The following is an 18,132-nucleotide window of genomic DNA, read 5'->3' as shown; positions in this document are numbered from 1 at the left end:
ATTGTGCCCTCACTGTACCCATGAATGCAGCATCACTGTGCTAATTAATACCATTGCCTGGTAACACACACAGCAGGCATCTCCTCCTGTGTATCACGGAGCTGGCTGTGTCTGTGTTCGACGGCCGCATTGTAACAAGGTCCCACCCCCCTAGACTGGCTCGTGTGATAGGCGGAACACTGATGCAATCTACTATTACACAGGGGGCTGGACCTTGTTACATTGCGGCTGCCGAACACAGACCCAACCAGCTCCGTGATACACAGGAGGAGGAGAGAGGGAAAGAGCCGAGTGTTGCTGCTGCAGCTCAAAGCAGCCCCAGGGCAGGCAGCCTACTGGGAAATTTCCCAGTATCTCGGTAGACCAGTCCGGCCCTGGCTGAGGTCACTGGGCAGGTGGTGCCCCCCAGGCAAGTGGGGCCCCCGGGCAACTTCCCAGTGTGCCCATGCGAAAAGACGGCCCTGCCCCCCATGATACTAACAGATGAAGAAGGATTTTTAACATGATTCTGCCCTTTTGAAGGGGTGTAGGGAAGTTAAATGAGTAATACCTATGTAGGAGAATTTTTTTCATCTTTGTATCGCCTGAGGCTATTCACTTCACTGGGCATATGAGCATGTTTACAACCACTTTAACCACTTCTGGACTGCCTACCATACTGTGGCAGGGTGGCTCTGCTGTGTGAAATCACGTACCTGTAGGTGATTTCGTGCACAAGGTCTTGGGTGCACACACGTGCCGCTGGTGGTCCGCTTCTACTGTGATTGGACACAGCAGGAGCCAATCAGTGGGTCCGGCAGCCGTGATGGCCGCTGGCCACCTGCGATCATTCTCTGGAGAGACAGAATGGCAGACCTCCATTCTGTGAGGGAGGAAAATGGAGCTATTGGGGCTGATTTACTAAAATGAATGCACTGCGCCGGTTCATACCTCCATTTGTGCGCCAGATAAGTTATCAAGTGAACTGGCGCATGCATAAGTGCAACACATGATATGCCGGCACAATTCATAATAGCACACGGCGTATCATTAACAGTCCATTCACACAGGGGCAACACGACTTCCAGCACTACTTTGGGAGGCAACTTAGACACGACTTGAGTGTGAATCACAGCGTGACTTGGGGCGACTTACAACACGACTTCAAGTTGCCCCCAGGCCAGGCGACTTTAATTAAAGAAAAAAGGCATGTGTTCCCCTCCAAGAGCATACCAGGCCCTTCAGGTCTGGTATGGATATTAAGGGGAACACCGCGCCAAAAAAATGGGGTGGGGGTCCCCCTCAAAATCCATACCAGACCCTTATCCAAGCACGCAACCTGGCAGGCTGCAGGAAAAGAAGGGGGACAAGAGAGCACCCCCCTCCTGAACTGTACCAGGCCACATGCCCTCAACATTGGGAGGATGCTTTGGGGTCCCCCCAAAGCACCTTGTCCCCATGTTGATGAGGACAAGGGCCTCATCCCCACAACCCTTATCCCAATGTTGAGGGCATGTGGCCTGGTACAGTTCTTTTCCTCCGGCCTGCCAGGTTGCGTGCTCGGATAGGGGTCTGGTCCCCCACCCCTTTTTTTTTTGCCGCGGGGTTCCCCTTAATATCCATACCAGACCTGAAGGGCCTGGTATGGAATTTCGGGGGACCCCCGCACATTTTTTTTTTTTCTTCATTTTTTTTTTCTTAATGTTAACATGACCTGTGTGCAAATAGCATTAAAAAAAACCCATAGAAGTGAACCAGCGCAAAAAAAAAGTCAAGTTGAGAGGTGCTCCTGTTCAATTTATGCAAATTAACCTACGTGGCTTTGACATTTACAGTTATCCAGAGCACTTGAACGGGCACAAATGCCGCTTGTACATGTGCAGTGCATAAATTAAATTGACCTAACGCAGTTCCGAGTGTATTTGCAGGCGCAGCAAGCTTAAAGTTAATTTTCCGTTCTATTTCGGACATAGTTTTACTTGGACAGTCATATCTATACTTCCTCACATCACCCCACATCACCCCCATAATATTGGCACTTCCAGCTTCTTTTAATTCTGAGTTGAAGATGCCGTGCGCTAGGTCTATAGCGGCCCAGATCGCGGCCTCCCATGCGCTGGCATGCTAATAGTAAATGGGGAATTGCGTCAAGGGGGCTTGGATTTACAGTGAGGTGACAGAAAGAGGTTAAAGTGCAAAACTTTATTTGTTTTATATACAATTGGGAAGAGTTAGGACCTCCATTGCTATAATTTCCAATCACTTAACAACTATCTTGATGGCAATCAAAATCTTCTACTAAAAATTATTATTTGCTGTCCCCTTTGAACAGACAGAAAGTCCCCTAGACAGTATTAAAAAACGAAACAAGGCTCTTACTTTCCCTCACTTTCCCAAAAGTAAAGAAAAAAAAATGTTGGCAGTAGTTTGCCTTTACCAATGAAGTTTGGGTGAATAACATTTTCAAACCACAGCTATCTGTTTGGGTTTGTGGTTACCCAGAGCACAAGCACTGCTAACAAAGGCTGGACATGATCCAGCTGTAGCTTTCTGTGATATCAGGAAAACTATTCAGTATTATGTAAGACATGGAGCTGGGGTTTAAGTCCCGTTTTTCCTATTAGTACATTCAAATGTGTTCATATGGCAGTTAAGATGTATGGAGATCAGTTGTTATTGGCTTTGGATCTTTATTATTATGCTTTTGCTCTCCTGTTTTATTTTGGTAGCTTAAAAAATCCTTTAGTGATTTAAAAATATTCTTCTAGACCCAGCTACACATACATCTACATCAGGGGTCTCAAACTGGTGGCCCTCTAGCTGGTGCAAAACTACAAGTCCCATGAGGCATTGCAAGGTTGACAGTTACAAGCATGACTCTCACAGGCAGAGGCATGATGGGACATGTAGTTTGAGACCCCAGATCTACATAATTTATTTTAGATTGGAATATCAAGAATTTGCTTTCATTTTCCCCATGGTTGCTGTTTTGTTTTCACATTTGGTCTATCGTAGAGAACAAATAACGCTTTTTTTTTTGCCATTGTCCCATTTGGGAACATTTCCCTTAACTTCCTGTCCTATAGCAAAAGTATGGAAGTAGAAAGAAAGAAATCTCTCAAAGTGAGAGAATCCCTGGTTTTCACCAGTTTCCTAAACTAGTGTCTCAATTGGATGATTTCCCCTCAATGTCTGCTCTGGGGACAACCCAAAATGTGGGATTTTTCACTTTCACTCTCGGCAGGAATAATAAACAGATTGAGTAGAGAGGGTGAATCCCCTAATGGTGGCACATGCAGCAATAAAAACTGGCAGGTCTTCTAATTCCTCTCCACTCCATTCAAAAGGAAAAAAAAAAGTTTAGTTACACTTTAATCTTTTACACATAATATTCATTTACTACAGGTATTTAGGCCAGGTTCACTCCTATGCATCTTTTAGAGCATTTCTAGTTTTTGAGAAACACACTACAGTCCATTTAACATGGTTTCCTATGAATTTAGTTCACATCTGTGCATTTTATGGAAAGGTCCAGGGACTTTTTTCGTTTTTTTAGCTCCATAGACTTAAATAGATCAAAAATGTGTATTGAAAAACGCAAAATGCACCTGCAATATGCAAACTGCAACCTGCATAGGTGTGAATACGGCCTTATATAGCACCAACTTTACATACTCTAGGTTTACTGCTCTCAAAGTGTGTACAATAACACCAAGTTAGGCTGGATTCACACCTATGCAGTTTTAGTGCTTTTTGCATTTTGCAGATTTGCACTACAGTCCATTTAACATGGTTTCCTATGGAACACATTCTGTAGTGCAAATCGCAAAAAGCACTAAAACTGCATAGGTGTGAATCCAGCCTTAGACAGGAGCCAATTAGGATGTCTTTGGAGTGTGGGCGGAAACTGGAAGAAACCCACACAGAAAATATATGCAAACTCCATGCTGGTGGTGTATTGGTTGGGATTCAAACCAAAAACCCCAGTTCTGCAAAGCAGGAGCGCTAACTACTAAACTACTGTGCAAGACTGTACATACTCTACATTCTACTTTGGATATACAGACAACTTAGACGTGTGAATGCTTACCTGATCAGATATATTAAACACATAGCTATTTTTAAATCTAAACGAGATTATATAATTTAGGTTGTAATGCATGTGGCAAGCTTAACAATCATAGTTATTATTGATATTGTGGAGTTTCTCAAACAATCTTGCATAGATATTTTTCTGAAGCATGGTGCAAAAGGTAATGAGCGTCAAACATTATAACCCCCTTGAAACAAAACCTATGTGTGTTGCAACCATTGATCAACCTACTGAAAGGTTGAGAAGAAGGTTTACTTACCAGTAAAGACATGTTAATGTCAGTCATCCAATCACATGCAATAATTTTTTTTTTTAATTCTCCTGCATATGATTTGGTATTTTAAGAGAATACAGGTCTGTGGCACTGAAGTAAAAATGTAACTTAATAAATCAACACCCAGTTCAAAACATTAATCTTCTCCAAAAAACGTGGTGCCTACACATTTGGATCTAGACGTTTAAATATTGCAAGGTTTATTTTAATCAGAAACAAAGTGATTGGACAAGAGATAAATTGCTTAGTTGTTTTCAATGCAGTCATAGCATATGGAATAAATCATTTTTTTATATAGTTCTTTCAAATGTAGAAAAAAAAAGAAAAAAAGATTGACTGATAATTAGTTTAAAGCATTGTAACTTCGATCATTATTATGGTTGTGGTTTAATTTATTAATTTGGATCACATAAAAAACAAAAAGCTTTTGTCTGGCCTCATCTTATTGTAGGTATTCACAAATACAATAAGGCTGGTGACACACTTTTCCTGCATGCTTCCGCAATTCACAGTAATGCATTAAGAATTGAACCCCAATGTATACCTACGCTAGCTTTCAATGCGTCCATTCTAAACTGTACCACAATGTGCATTGAGATGCTCTGCCAGTCTACTAAATGTGGACTTTATTACTGCAAGTGTCGACACACGCACAGGTATAATGTGCCTCTAAAACTTTCAAATAATAAAAAAATTCATAATTGAAAACTTAGTCCGATACTGAAAACTCAAACTGACCAGTTGTGTAACAATAACTGAGAATTTTATCACTACTTGTGGTTGTTTCCATGGAAGTCGGAGAGGACATTTAGAAATATTATTCCTGTTTCTTTATCCGATCAATCAGGTTGATTTACTAAAGGTATTAAAAATCTTTACTTGAAGAATATACCTATGTTCAATTTAAATACCCAATCAAGTCAGGGGTTAATACATTTTAAAAAAGGAAAGAGAAATTTGCTTTTAACATGATTGGATAATCAAAGCAAGTACTGAAGTGATAACTGAAGTATTGAGCAAATATTTACAATCTTTCAGTAAATCAGCATTGTTCAGTAGTGTAGGACCACCTTTATCATGGGTGCAAAATAATGTACAGTAAAACCTTGGATTGCGAGCATAATTCGTTCCTGAAACATGCTTGTAATCCAAAGCACTTGTATATCAAAGCAAATTTTCCCATAAGAAATAATGGAAACTCAGATGATTTGTTCCACAACCATTTATTCATAAGTCCTTCAGTTTATAGTCCATATAAAAATATTATTTATAGCAATATGATAGGTTGTGTAACCTTAAAATGTCCATCCACAAACGGAAGCCTCCACAAGGGGATTAGAAGCAAAATTCAGTATAAAAGAGAAGAGAGGTGCCTCTAAGTGTAGCAATATGCTGCTAAATGTTGTACTTTCATTAAATGCAACCATATTGCTACACTTAGAGGCGCCTCTCTTCTCTTTTATACTCAGTTGTGACATGACGCTACTTGTATATCAAGACATCGCTTGTATATCAAGTTAAAATGTATTAAAAAATGTAGCTTGTCTTGCAAAACGCTCTCAAACCAAGTTACTCTCAAGGTTTTACTGTATAATGTAGCATGAGCTCTCTTGTTTAGAGTATCCGAGACTTGTAAAAATCCAGGGGCTAAATCAGCCCATTACACGTCACAATAAATATTATGTGAAAAGCTGATTTCATTTTTATTTAACATAGTGCCTTTTATTAAGTGTCTCATTACATATTTTATAATTAATAGCAAGCTCTCAGTCCTATATATTCTTTCTCCATCAAACACAAAGTTAAGAGAGAGAATTATCAACAAACTGTATTCAGTTTGACATTAAACAGTATTTATATTTCAAGTTTTACATAACTAATTGTCAGATGGTAAAATGTTTTTGAATATTAGATATTGAATTGTATTTCAATTTACTAAACACGAAAAAAGGACTTGTAATTATTATTGACTTACCGGGTATTGAAGATGTCTCTTCATAACTCCAGATGATGATAAGCAGAAATACGAAGGCCACTACAGAAGCAGCTGTAGCTGGGGCCAGGCTGGGCATAACCTCAGTGATGTTGTACTGCATGGTGTTCAGAGCTCCCCGAATCAACTCTGCTCAGCGGTCTCCTCTTCTAGGTATCTGTGCAGAAAGGAAGACCTTTAAAACCCAGGTGATATTAGACATGCATATGCGACATCAAGGGCCACTTTGTTGGCATTTATCCATTTCATGTTTTGGGAATCAGTTAGATAGGGTAAACAATTAGTCAAAACAGAAAGATAACAGTAATTCATCAACTTTGTGCTGCTCACTTCGCTTTGATAGAGCAAATGCCAGCTGTTTAGAAGGAATGCCCTTGACAGGGCAGCTTATGTAGCTTGACATTTACTTATTACGATATTTAGCATTTTATTGCTATAATTTCTATGTAATATACACACTGTATAATGTTGACAGAGTTCGATTGATGATTCATTTAAATGCTTTTTGACCAACTACATTAACTGTATTGATTGGTGGCTTTTTATATTCATTTAAATTCATTTGCTTTTATTTTCTGCCTTTTCTGAGCTGTAATATACTGCATGGCTTCTTTAACCTCCCTGGCGGTATGATTATGTTGGATTTTAGGGGCTGAAAGCGGTATAATTATTTTGCATGGAAATTTGGCGTTTTATATTGTAGGCCTGTAATTCTTAAGCCGCGTACACAGGGGCGGACTGTATGGCCTACTTAGTCCGCCGAAACACACTTCAGCGGACAGTCCGCTCGTGTGTGGGCTTCAGCGGACTTTTTCAGCGTGCAGTCCGGCGTACTAAGTATTTCGGATTTTTCGAAATGCTGTCCGTCGTACTCGCATTTCGGCGGACAATCCACCCGTGTGTATGCCAGTCCGCCGTACTTTTAAAATGAGCGGACTTTTCCCGCCCGGAGAAAAGTCCGCTCATTTCGAGCGGGTATCCAGGTAGGCGGGGCCCGCGAAGGAGACGTCGCTGGCCCCGCCGCCTGGTATGGACTTAAAGGGGAACCCCAACGCCGAAAAAAATCGGCGTGGGGGTCCCCCCCAAGTCCACAACAGACCCTTGTCCGAGCACGCTACCCGGCCGGCCAGGAAAGAGGGGCGAGTGAGCGCCCCCCCTCCTGAGCCGTACCAGGCCGCGTGCCCTCAACATGGGGGGTGCCTTGGGGAAGGGGGGGCCGCGCGGCCCCCCCACCCCAAAGCACCTTGTCCCCATGTTGATGAGGACAAGGGCCTCTTCCCGACAACCCTGGCCGTTGGTTGTCGGGGTCTGCGGGCGGGGGGCTTATCGGAATCCGGGAGCCCCCTTTAATAAGGGGGCCCCCGGATACCGGCCCCCCACCCTATGTGAATGAGTACATTCACCTGTAAAATAAAAGTACAAAAAAAAAAAAAACACAACACACGAGATAAAATACTTTATTGCACAGCTCCGGGGGTCTTCCGTCTTCGGGGGTCTTCTCGCCGGACTCCTCCGCTATCTTCTTGTAGCTCTTTTGCTAGCGGAGGAGTCCGGCTTTCTTCCTCGCCGCCGGCCTCTTCTCCCGACTTCGGGGGTCTTGTCCCCCTCTTCGGTTCTTCTGCCGGGCCACCGCGCCTTCTTATAGCTCTTTTACAGGCGGTGGCCCGGTCTTCTGTCGCCGCCGCCGCCTTCCGTTCTTCTTCTTCTTCTTCTTCTCCTTCTTCTCCAGGAGATGTTGACTCGACGATCTCTCCGGCCACAATGCCAGGGCCACGCTGCGCGGCCACTTATATAGGGACAAGGGGCGGTGTCACATGGCTTTATGTCACATGGGTTGGTCACATGGGTTGATGTCACATGGGGACTATAACATCGTAAGGGGGCGGGGTCCTGGCATTGTGGCCGGAGAGAGCGTTGAGTCAACATCTCCTGGAGAAGAAGGAGAAGAAGAAGAAGAAGAACGGAAGGCGGCGGCGGCGGCGAAAGAAGACCGGGCCACCGCCTGTAAAAGAGCTATAAGAAGGCGCGGTGGCCCGGCAGAAGAACCGAAGAGGGGGACAAGACCCCCGAAGTCGGGAGAAGAGGCCGGCGGCGAGGAAGAAAGCCGGACTCCTCCGCTAGCAAAAGAGCTACAAGAAGATAGCGGAGGAGTCCGGCGAGAAGACCCCGGAAGACCCCCGGAGCTGTGCAATAAAGTATTTTATCTCGTGTGTTGTGTTTTTTTTTGTACTTTTATTTTACAGGTGAATGGGTAGGGGTACATTGTACCCCATACTCATTCACATAGGGCGGGGGGCCGGTATCCGGGGGCCCCCTTATTAAAGGGGGCTCCCGGATTCCGATAAGCCCGCAGACCCCAACAACCAACGGCCAGGGTTGTCGGGAAGAGGCCCTTGTCCTCTTCAACATGGGGACAAGGTGCTTTGGGGTGGGGGGGGGCGTGCGACCCCCCCTTCCCCAAGGCACCCCCCATGTTGAGGGCACGCGGCCTGGTACGGCTCAGGAGGGGGGGCGCTCGCTCGCCCCCCTTTCCTGGCCGGCCGGGTAGCGTGCTCGGACAAGGGTCTGTTGTGGACTTGGGGGGACCCCCACGCTGATTTTTTTCGGTGTTGGGGTTCCCCTTTAAGTCCATACCAGGCGGCGGGGCAAGCGATGTCTCCTTCGCGGGCCCCGCCTACCTGGAGACGCGCTTGAAATGAGCGGACTTTCCTCCGCGTGTGTGGGCGAGTCCGTTCATTTCAAAAGTAGGGCGGATAGTACGGCGGACTTAGTACGCCGTATTAGTCCGCTCAAAGTGCCGTGTGTGGTCAAGTCCGTTCATTCGAAAGTATGACGGACTGTCCGTCGGATTGTATGACGGACTAAGTAGGCCATACAGTCCGCCCGTGTGTACGGGGCTTTAGGAATAACTCACTTAAATCTGTCCAAACCAGAGTCTAGTAGACATCCCGGGTATGATAAAATTTGAAAAACAAAATCATAAATTAAAATATAACAAATAACTATAAATAATTATACCAAATAATAATATAATAATAAAAAATATTCAATAATGTAATCAAATCGAAAGCACTGACATTTGCTCAGTTGCAGAATTGTCACTATCATTACTTTTTAGTGTTTGATGACAGATCTCCCCACAAATCGCTATCGCTCATTTCTGTGAGTGATTCTAATTTATTATCGCTGTTTTCTAGCTGGTCTAAAACCACTTCTGATGTAAAGGGACGGTTTTGGTTGCTATGGACAATCTCCAGTTTCCAGGCAGAAAGAACAGTTTTTTATAATATAAAACTACATGCAGGGCACTAGGCAGACCACTAGGGACAAAAGGGATGTGAAATAATTACATACAGGAATGTATTCTGTAAGATTACATTATACTGTATGTAATGTGTGTGTTTCACTTTTTGAATTTGGTGCCGTACTCCGTCCCCATGCGTTGCAGCGCTCGCAGGGAACGGAGTTCGGCTCTGTGATGAATCGAGCGGAGGACGAGCCGCTCACACTGTGGGGAGACATCGCTGGATCCAGGGGATAAGTTAAGCACACTCTTCCTGGATCCTGCGATGCGATCCCGAGTCTTGGGGTTACCGCTTTTGGTTCTGAAATTACACCCTGAGCCGAACCTCCCTGGCGGTATGATTATGTCAGATTTTTGATGCTCAAAGTGCTACAATGTTTTGCATGGAAATTTGGAGTTTTATATTGTAGGCCTGTAATTCTTATGCCCCGTACACATGATCGGACTTTCTCACAACAAAACCGTGGAATTTTGTTCAAAGGTTGTTGGCTCCTACTTGCCTTGCATACACATGGTCACACAAATGTTGGCCAACAATTAGGAATGTAGTGATGTACAAGACGTACGGCAAACCGATAAAAAGGAAGTTCAGTAGTCATGTGACATCTCTATTATGAACACTCGTTTTACAAGATTGAGCACTTCCGGCTTGTACATTACTTGCTTGATTCTGAGCAATGCGCGACAACATAAATTTCTTGGCGGAAAATTTGAGAACACGCTAGCCAACATTTGTTGGCAGAAAGTCAGACAGCAAATGTTCGATGGAGCATACACATGGTCAGACTTTCCGCCAATAAGCTCACATCCAACATTTGCTGTCAGAAAATCTGAACGTGTGTACAGGGCATTAGGAATAACACACTTAAATCTGTCCAAAAAAGAGTCCAGTAGACATCCTGGTTTATGATAAAGTTTGAAACACAAAATCATAAATTATAATATAATAACTAATCCTAAAGAAACAAGCGCTCATCCACTAATATTCACTGATTCTCAAACAGTGAACATATATTTTAACAAATGTAACCATAAACCACCTAAGTATCTATGTGTTACCATATGTAACTGTGTAAAAAACAGTAATTAATATATTCCAGTGAAAAAACCTGCAAATGAAAAAACATCCATATGAACTGTGATCACATCATGGGGGTCTGTGTTCAATTGTGCTATAAAGCAAAATAATTCTTATCCGTGATGATATAAAAATATAACTGTCTAAAAACAATAATTAATATATTCACATAAACAGAAAAAATAAAAAAACCTGCAGCCCAAATTGTCCATGTGAACAATGATCACACCATGTCACCTGTGATCAATTGTACTATAAAGAAAAAGTCCATATACATGATGATGTATGAACAGACTTCTCAATACTTGGAAGACATGAAATATCTTTGCAGCTAAAAAATGTATGACATGAATGCCACTTACCGGATAAGTTGGACCTCAAGCTACAGAGATCATAAGAGCCTGATGCATCAGCCTGCCGCCAACACTAGCCTTCACCTGTCCTTCAATACAGGGAATGTGCTCTCATCTGGTCCCAATGACCAAAGGCAAGCCCTCTCTCCTTTCAAACTTGAATCCCAAGATCCTGGAATAAACCACCCTGGGCGGAATCTTTTTTACAAAAATAGTCCTGGAGATTTACCACTTGGTAGGAAATAAATTACATGCCACCTGGGACATAGTCTTCTTAGAAAGATATTTAACCACTTCATCCCCGGACCAATTGTCAGCCTAAGGACCAGAGGTCTTTTTACAATTTCGCACTGCACTGCTTTAACTGGTAATTGCGCAGTCATGCAATGTTATACCCAAACAAAATTTGCGTCCTTTTCTTCCCACAAATAGAGCTTTCTTTTGATGGTATTTGATTGCCTCTGCGATTTTAATTTTTTGCGATACAAATGGAAAAAGACCGAAAATTTCGAGAAAAAAATATATTTTCTAATTTTTGTTATAAGAAAAATCGAATAGACTCAATTTTAGTCATACATTTAGGGCAAAATGTATTCAGCCACATGTCTTTAGTAAAAAAAATGTCAATAAGCGTATATTTATTGGTTTGCGCAAAAGTTATAGCGTCTACAAACTAGAGTACATTTTCTGGAATTTACACAGCTTTTAATTTATGACTGCCTATCTCATTTCTTGAGGTGCTAAAATGGCAGGGCAGTACAAACCCCCCCCCCAAATGACCCCATTTTGGAAAGTAGACACCCCAAGGAAATTGCTGAGGGGCATATTGAGCCCATTGAATATTTTTTTTTTTGTCCCAAGTGATTAAATAATGACACACAAAAAAAAGTTTACAAAAAGTTGTCACTAAATGATATATTGCTCACACACGCCATAGTTATATGTGGAATTGCACCCCAAAATATATTCTGCTGCTTCTCCTGAGTACGGGGATACCACATATGTGGGACTTTTTGGGAGTCTAGCCGCGTACGGCACCCCGAAAACCAATTACTGCCTTCAGGATTTCTAAGGGTGCAAATTTTTGATTTCACTCCTCACTACCTATCACAGTTTCGAAGGCCATAAAATGCCAAAATAACACAAAACCCCCCCAAATTACCCCATTTTGGAAAGTAGACACCCCAAGGAAATTGCTGAGGGGCATGTTGAGCCCATTGAATATTTTTTTTTTGTCCCAAGTGATTGAATAATGACACACAAAAAAAAAAGTTTACAAAAAGTTGTCACTAAATGATATATTGCTCACACATGCCATAGTTATATGTGGAATTGCACCCCAAAATATATTCTGCTGCTTCTCCTGAGTACGGGGGTACCACATATGTGGGACTTTTTGGGAGTCTAGCCACGTACGGGACCCCGAAAACTAATCAGTGCCTTTAGGATTTCTAAGGGTGCAAATTTTTCATTTTACTCCTCACTACCTATCAGTTTTGAAGGCCATAAAATGCAAAAATAGCACAAAACCCCCCAAATGACCCAATTTTGGAAAGTAGACACCCCAAGCTATTTACTGAGAGGCATGTTGAGTCCATGAAATATTTTATATTTTGCCACAAGTTGCAGGAATATTACAATTTTTTTTTTTTGTACAAAGTTGTCAGTAAATGATATATTGCTCACACATGCTATGGGCATAAGTGAAATTACATGCCAAAATAAATTCTGCTGCTTTTCCCGAGTACGGGGATACCACATGTGGGGGACTCTTTGGGAGCCTAGCCACGTACGGGCCCCCGAAATCCAAGAACTGCCTTCAGGATTTAAATATAAAACACTACCAAAAAAAACTGTTAGCGATTGCAGGGATCAGGCCTGACTCTGCGAACGCTGCAGTTATGTGTTTAGTGTTTTGTAAGTGACAGTGATCGATCGATACTGCACTTGGGTGGGCTGGGCGGAGGGGCAAAACGCAGGTGCCAGCAGGTATCTGGGCTGATCCCGCTAACAATGCATTTTTTTGGAACCCTAAACTGCTGGGGACGCTAGTATAGATCTGATCAGATCAGATATTGATCTGTTCAGATTCTATACCACTACGGGAGGTTTATGCTTTGCGCGTGGGTGTTAGCGGTACTGGCACTAACCTAGCGCTGCCTGGGGTGACGCAGACCCTGACCCTAAAACCTAATTGATATCACCCGCCGGGTGATCAGGGGGTTAAACCTTTATTGGGTAATAAATGGTGGGTGCCCTGATGCTATAAAAAGCAAACTAACTAACCAGAGTCACCCGTAACACTTATACAGTGATCACTGGTGAAAGGGTTAACTAGGGGCAATCAGGGGGTTAAAATCTTTATTAGGTAGTATATGGGGGTCCCTGGCGCTATATAAAAACCTGATGGGGAACCTAAATAACTAACTGGCTAACCAGCGTCACCAGTGGCACTTATACGGTGATCGCTGGTGAAAGGGTTAACTAGGGGCAATCAGGGGGTTAAAACCATTATTGGGTAGTATATGGGGGTATTTAGCGCTATAGAAAACCTGGCGGTGAACCTAGAAAAATAACTAGCTACCTAGCGGCACCAGTGACACTAATGCAGCGATCAGAAAAATTATCGCTTAGTGACACTGGCAAAAGGGGATGAAAGGGTTAACTAGGGGCAATCAGGGGGTTAAAACCATTATTGGGTAGTATATGGGGGTACCTAGCGCTATAAAAACCTGGCGGTGAACCTAAAAAAATAACTAGCTACCTAGCGGCACCAGTGACACTAATGCAGCGATCAGAAAAACGATCGCTTAGTGACACTGGCAAAAGGGGGTGAAAGTGTTAACTAGGGGCAATCAGGGTGTTAAAACCATTAATGGCTAGTATATCGGGGTACCTCGCGCTACAAAAACCGGACAGTGAACCTAAAAAAATAACTAGCTACCTAGCGGCACTAGTGACACTAATGCAGCAATCAGAAAAATTAGCGCTTAGTGACACTGGCAAAATGGGGTGAAAGGGTTAACTCTAGGGGCAATCAGGGGGTTAAACCTTTATTGGGGGGTAGGGGCTACCCTGGACCCAACACTAACTGCCCTGACAGTTTTTACTGTCACAACTGACACTAAATGCAGTGATCAGTAAATAAATGACCACTGCAATCAGTGACACTGTGACTGGGAGGGGGGGGCGGGGGGTGATCGGGGGAGTGATCGGGGGGGATTTGTGTGCCTATGTGTACCTACATGTCAGTGTAGTGTTTGGTGCACTTACTTTTTCTGTTCTCCTCGCAGTCCGGTCAAAAAGACCGCCCCGAGGAGAATGACATCACTTCCTCCCTGCCTGTGTTTACAATACACAGTGGGGGAAGCTTCTCATTCACCAGGAGCGATCAAGAGGGGATAGCCAGAAACCAACGGCCATCCCCTCATCATGTACGTGCTTGTGCCTATCGGTGCCATTGCGCCGACGTACATTGCCACGTGGCGGTCCTTAAATGGTTAAAGGAGAAGATGATTCCCAGGAGCCTGTGTGGCATGTATATCCAGATAAGGGGGGCCTGGAACCCCAAGAATGGTTCCTATATTTCAATGGTGTAGGTCTTGCCTTTTTAGGATTTTCTGGTATCCAAACAAACAAAATAAGGTTGCCAAATTACAACAAGAAATTCATGAAATTAAGGATAAACTTATACCATTTAATAAAGAAGGTTTGTACCAAGTTTATACTAAAGAAATCAGAGAGATTATGATAGAGGGAGAAGAGGAACAGCGGATTAAAAAAAGAAGAAAATATCTCAGGGACATTGAAGATTACAAGACTAATAATGTCTTTAAAATGACAGGAACTATATAGAGACACTCAAGTACCTAATGTGGACAATGGGGGTGTTGAAAGTATGGAAGCAAGTGGGGGAACTCAATTACATTCTCCCCTTGAAATTAATAAAAGGGAAATGGATTTGCAGATCCCACAACATTGGGATCTGGGACCACCGAAGGGAGGATGGGGACGTCCTTCACATCAGGTGAAGAAAAAAGTTACCAATGTCCCATATAATAATAAAAATAGTTTCTATCCCCCCAAAAAATCAATACTTCACAACCAATAATTACCCTAGAAATCTGGTTAGGTCACAATATTCAGGCCAGAATAAAGAAAATAGAGGAAACAGACCACCATATACCCTGCATAATTATGGTAATCAACATGCATACCCCCAGGGAAAACCATCCCAAATGGATTACACAGGGAGATATGATGAGCCTTTTCAAAGGAGACCATATTGGAATGAGTGGCATGAGGGCCCCCAAAATTCCCCTATTCCTCCCTGGAGATATGATGTTCTCGTGGAAAATTGCTTTAATTCCCTTCAAGAATATTATGATACTGATTATGAGGGGGAGTATTCTGTTAATAATTATGAACCCCAGCGGGATTATGTTTCCAGGCCATATGAAGGACCACCTAGTGCAGCTCCACTTAGAAATAAGTCTGACAGTTTTTTTTTAGGGAAAGGTCAAAGCAAAAAAGGAAGATTAAAAGAGGATGTAGGGGAGGGAAAAGGAACAACCCCCCAAAAAAGAAAGAGATAAAGAATGAAGGGATTTTTAATTTAAGTGGGATACCTTTAACAGAAACAGAACAAACTACTTTAAGTCAATGTCTAAAATTTTCACCTAAACAAGGACTAAATACATTTCAAATGTTTATAGACCTACAGAAATATATGAGAAAATGTTCTATCTAACCCTATTGTTAGAAATTCTGAGTCCCAGATAGATAATACTATTAGGACATATAAAGGGACAGGGTTAAGAAATGCTTCCCTATTTAATCCCCCGGGGAAACCCACTCCCAGTATCACTGTTTTTAAAAACAAAAACCAAACAGGTATTGAAAAGGGGGTGGAAACCCTGTGTGAAAAGAAGGAATTGATAATACGTCCCACGGACAAAGGAGGAGGCATTGTTCTCCTAAGAAAACAGGACTATTTGGAAGAAATTAATTGCCTATTGGCAGATAGGGATGCCTACACCAGTCTCAACAGTGACCCCACTCACAGATATAAAAAAACAACTTAATGAATTAGTCCAAGATGGCTTTAGAAGAGGAATTTTTAATAAAAAGAAAATGGAATATTTGATTACTTTGGCACCAAAAATGCTGATTATTTACTACCTACCAAACATACATAAGAACCCACTGCGACTCACTCACTTGAAAGGTGGGCAAATATGTAGATTTTTTTCTGCAACCGGCAGTAACTAAGACCCCTGCCTTCCTCAAGGATTCTATGCAGATTATAAATGAAATATCAGAATTACATATTGAGGACGATGTACTACTGGTGACAGTGGACGTTTCCTCCTTCTACACTAATATCCCCCATGAATTGGGTTTTCAAGCAGCTAAAGATTTATAAATAAAGACTTTTATTATGATGATAAATATTATCAGTGCATTCAAAGGAATTGCTCACGGTTGGAGGACTTCCAAATTCAAGCTAATGTTCTCAAAACAGTTTTTTGGATAAGGGGTATAACCCTAGATTGTTGGAAGGAGATCTTTTGAAGATTGCTAATACAGAGAGAGAACAATTCCTAAAATATAAGGTTAAAAATGTGAATGGTCACAATAAGAAAGGTTTTGAATCGGCATTTATCACTACGTTTTCTTCACAACATTGGTGGGTGAATAGGATAATGAAGAAACATTGAAAGATTCTGAAAGGGGATGGGATTTGGGTCCTCTGCTTCCTAGTAAACCCAACATTGTGTACAGAAGGAATCAAACTTTGAAGGATAAATTGGCACCAAGTGCAATAGACTTGCCTCCCAAAATTAGTATGTTTGGGGGTTTAAAAGTTTTATTCCCTGTAAGAAATGTAAGGTAAGTATGACATCTCAAACTATTAGAACTTCTTCCTTCACTTCCCAGGTTACATCAAAGTCATATAACATCAAAGATTTTATTGCCCGTGGAACTGTAGGGGTTGTTTACTTGCTTATTTGACCCTGCGGGTTACAGTACGTTGGGAGGACAACACGTGCTCTAAATATTAGGATAGGGGAGCATTTAGGTAATATTAGGAGAGGTTTTATTGGACATAGCGTGTCCAAACACTTTTGATTGCATCACAATAGGAATACTACTCTCCTTAGGCTGGGTTCACACTGCTGCGGGGGGAGATCCGGATGTGATTCGCACAGCAAATCACATCCGATCTCCGTAGCACTGCGAGTTCAGCTATACAGATAGTATACAGATAGTATGGCTGAACTCGCAGCTGTCCCGCAGCAAACTCGCACAGGACCCTTTTTTGGGTCCGCAACGGAATCGGATCGCATGGGGGTTCACACCATGCGATCCGATTCCTGTGCGAGTCGGCAGATCGCACTGCGATATGCCGACGGATCTGGGGGTGTCATTAACATAACATTGACACCCCCAGCCGTCCGCATAGGGCAGTGTGAACTGCCGGCGGGAGGTATGCGATGCGGGAAAACGCCGCGGATTCGCGGCGTTCCCGCATCGCAATAGTGTGAACCCAGCCTTAAGGTGATAGCAATGAACCCCACATCCTTATTTTAGAGTTATATTCTCTGTCTGTTTAGTTATATTTATCCCTTCTATTATATTTAGATTTTTATATATACTAGACAGAAGGGAATTTTTATATATGTGAATGAAATAGATTTTTCTATGTATGGATTTTTGATGGGGATGCTGCACAGTCTATATATATATATATATATATATATATATATATATATATATATATATATATATATATATATATATATATATATATATATATATTTTTTTTTTGGCAAATATAAAAATAAGAGTTTTTCTTAAATTAGTGGAAAAATATTTTAACTTCCCCTTTAACATAACTATTATAAGTTTAAATTTGTACTTCATTTACTTGAAGACTTTTTGAGGTAGTGGATAATTTTTCGGGCTATTTTTGTGGTAATTTAACCAAAGAGATGCCCAATATATTGGATGACAACAGAAGAAAGATGAAAAAATAACTTACGGTGTCTCTCCTA

At 42.2% G+C, this 18,132-nt stretch overlaps 1 protein-coding gene across 1 annotated transcript in view; it reads right to left on the bottom strand.

Moving 5' to 3' along the window:
- Positions 1-18,132, bottom strand: part of CYP19A1 (cytochrome P450 family 19 subfamily A member 1) — a 136,041-nt gene that overhangs the window by 111,857 nt on the left and 6,052 nt on the right. Inside the window, exon 2 of the mRNA XM_077468397.1 lies at positions 6,322-6,496. Coding sequence (XP_077324523.1) covers positions 6,322-6,442 — 121 coding nt within the window. The 5' untranslated portion in view covers positions 6,443-6,496. The remainder of the gene's footprint in view (positions 1-6,321; positions 6,497-18,132) is intronic.

Source organism: Lithobates pipiens, unplaced genomic scaffold (genome assembly GCF_037356315.1).
Source record: "Lithobates pipiens isolate NorthernLeopardFrog02 unplaced genomic scaffold, aLitPip1_a1.2 Scaffold_8, whole genome shotgun sequence".
Taxonomy (NCBI): Eukaryota; Metazoa; Chordata; class Amphibia; order Anura; family Ranidae; genus Lithobates; species Lithobates pipiens.
Note: the sequence above shows the minus strand (reverse complement) of the source record. Positions and strands in the feature narration are given on the sequence as shown.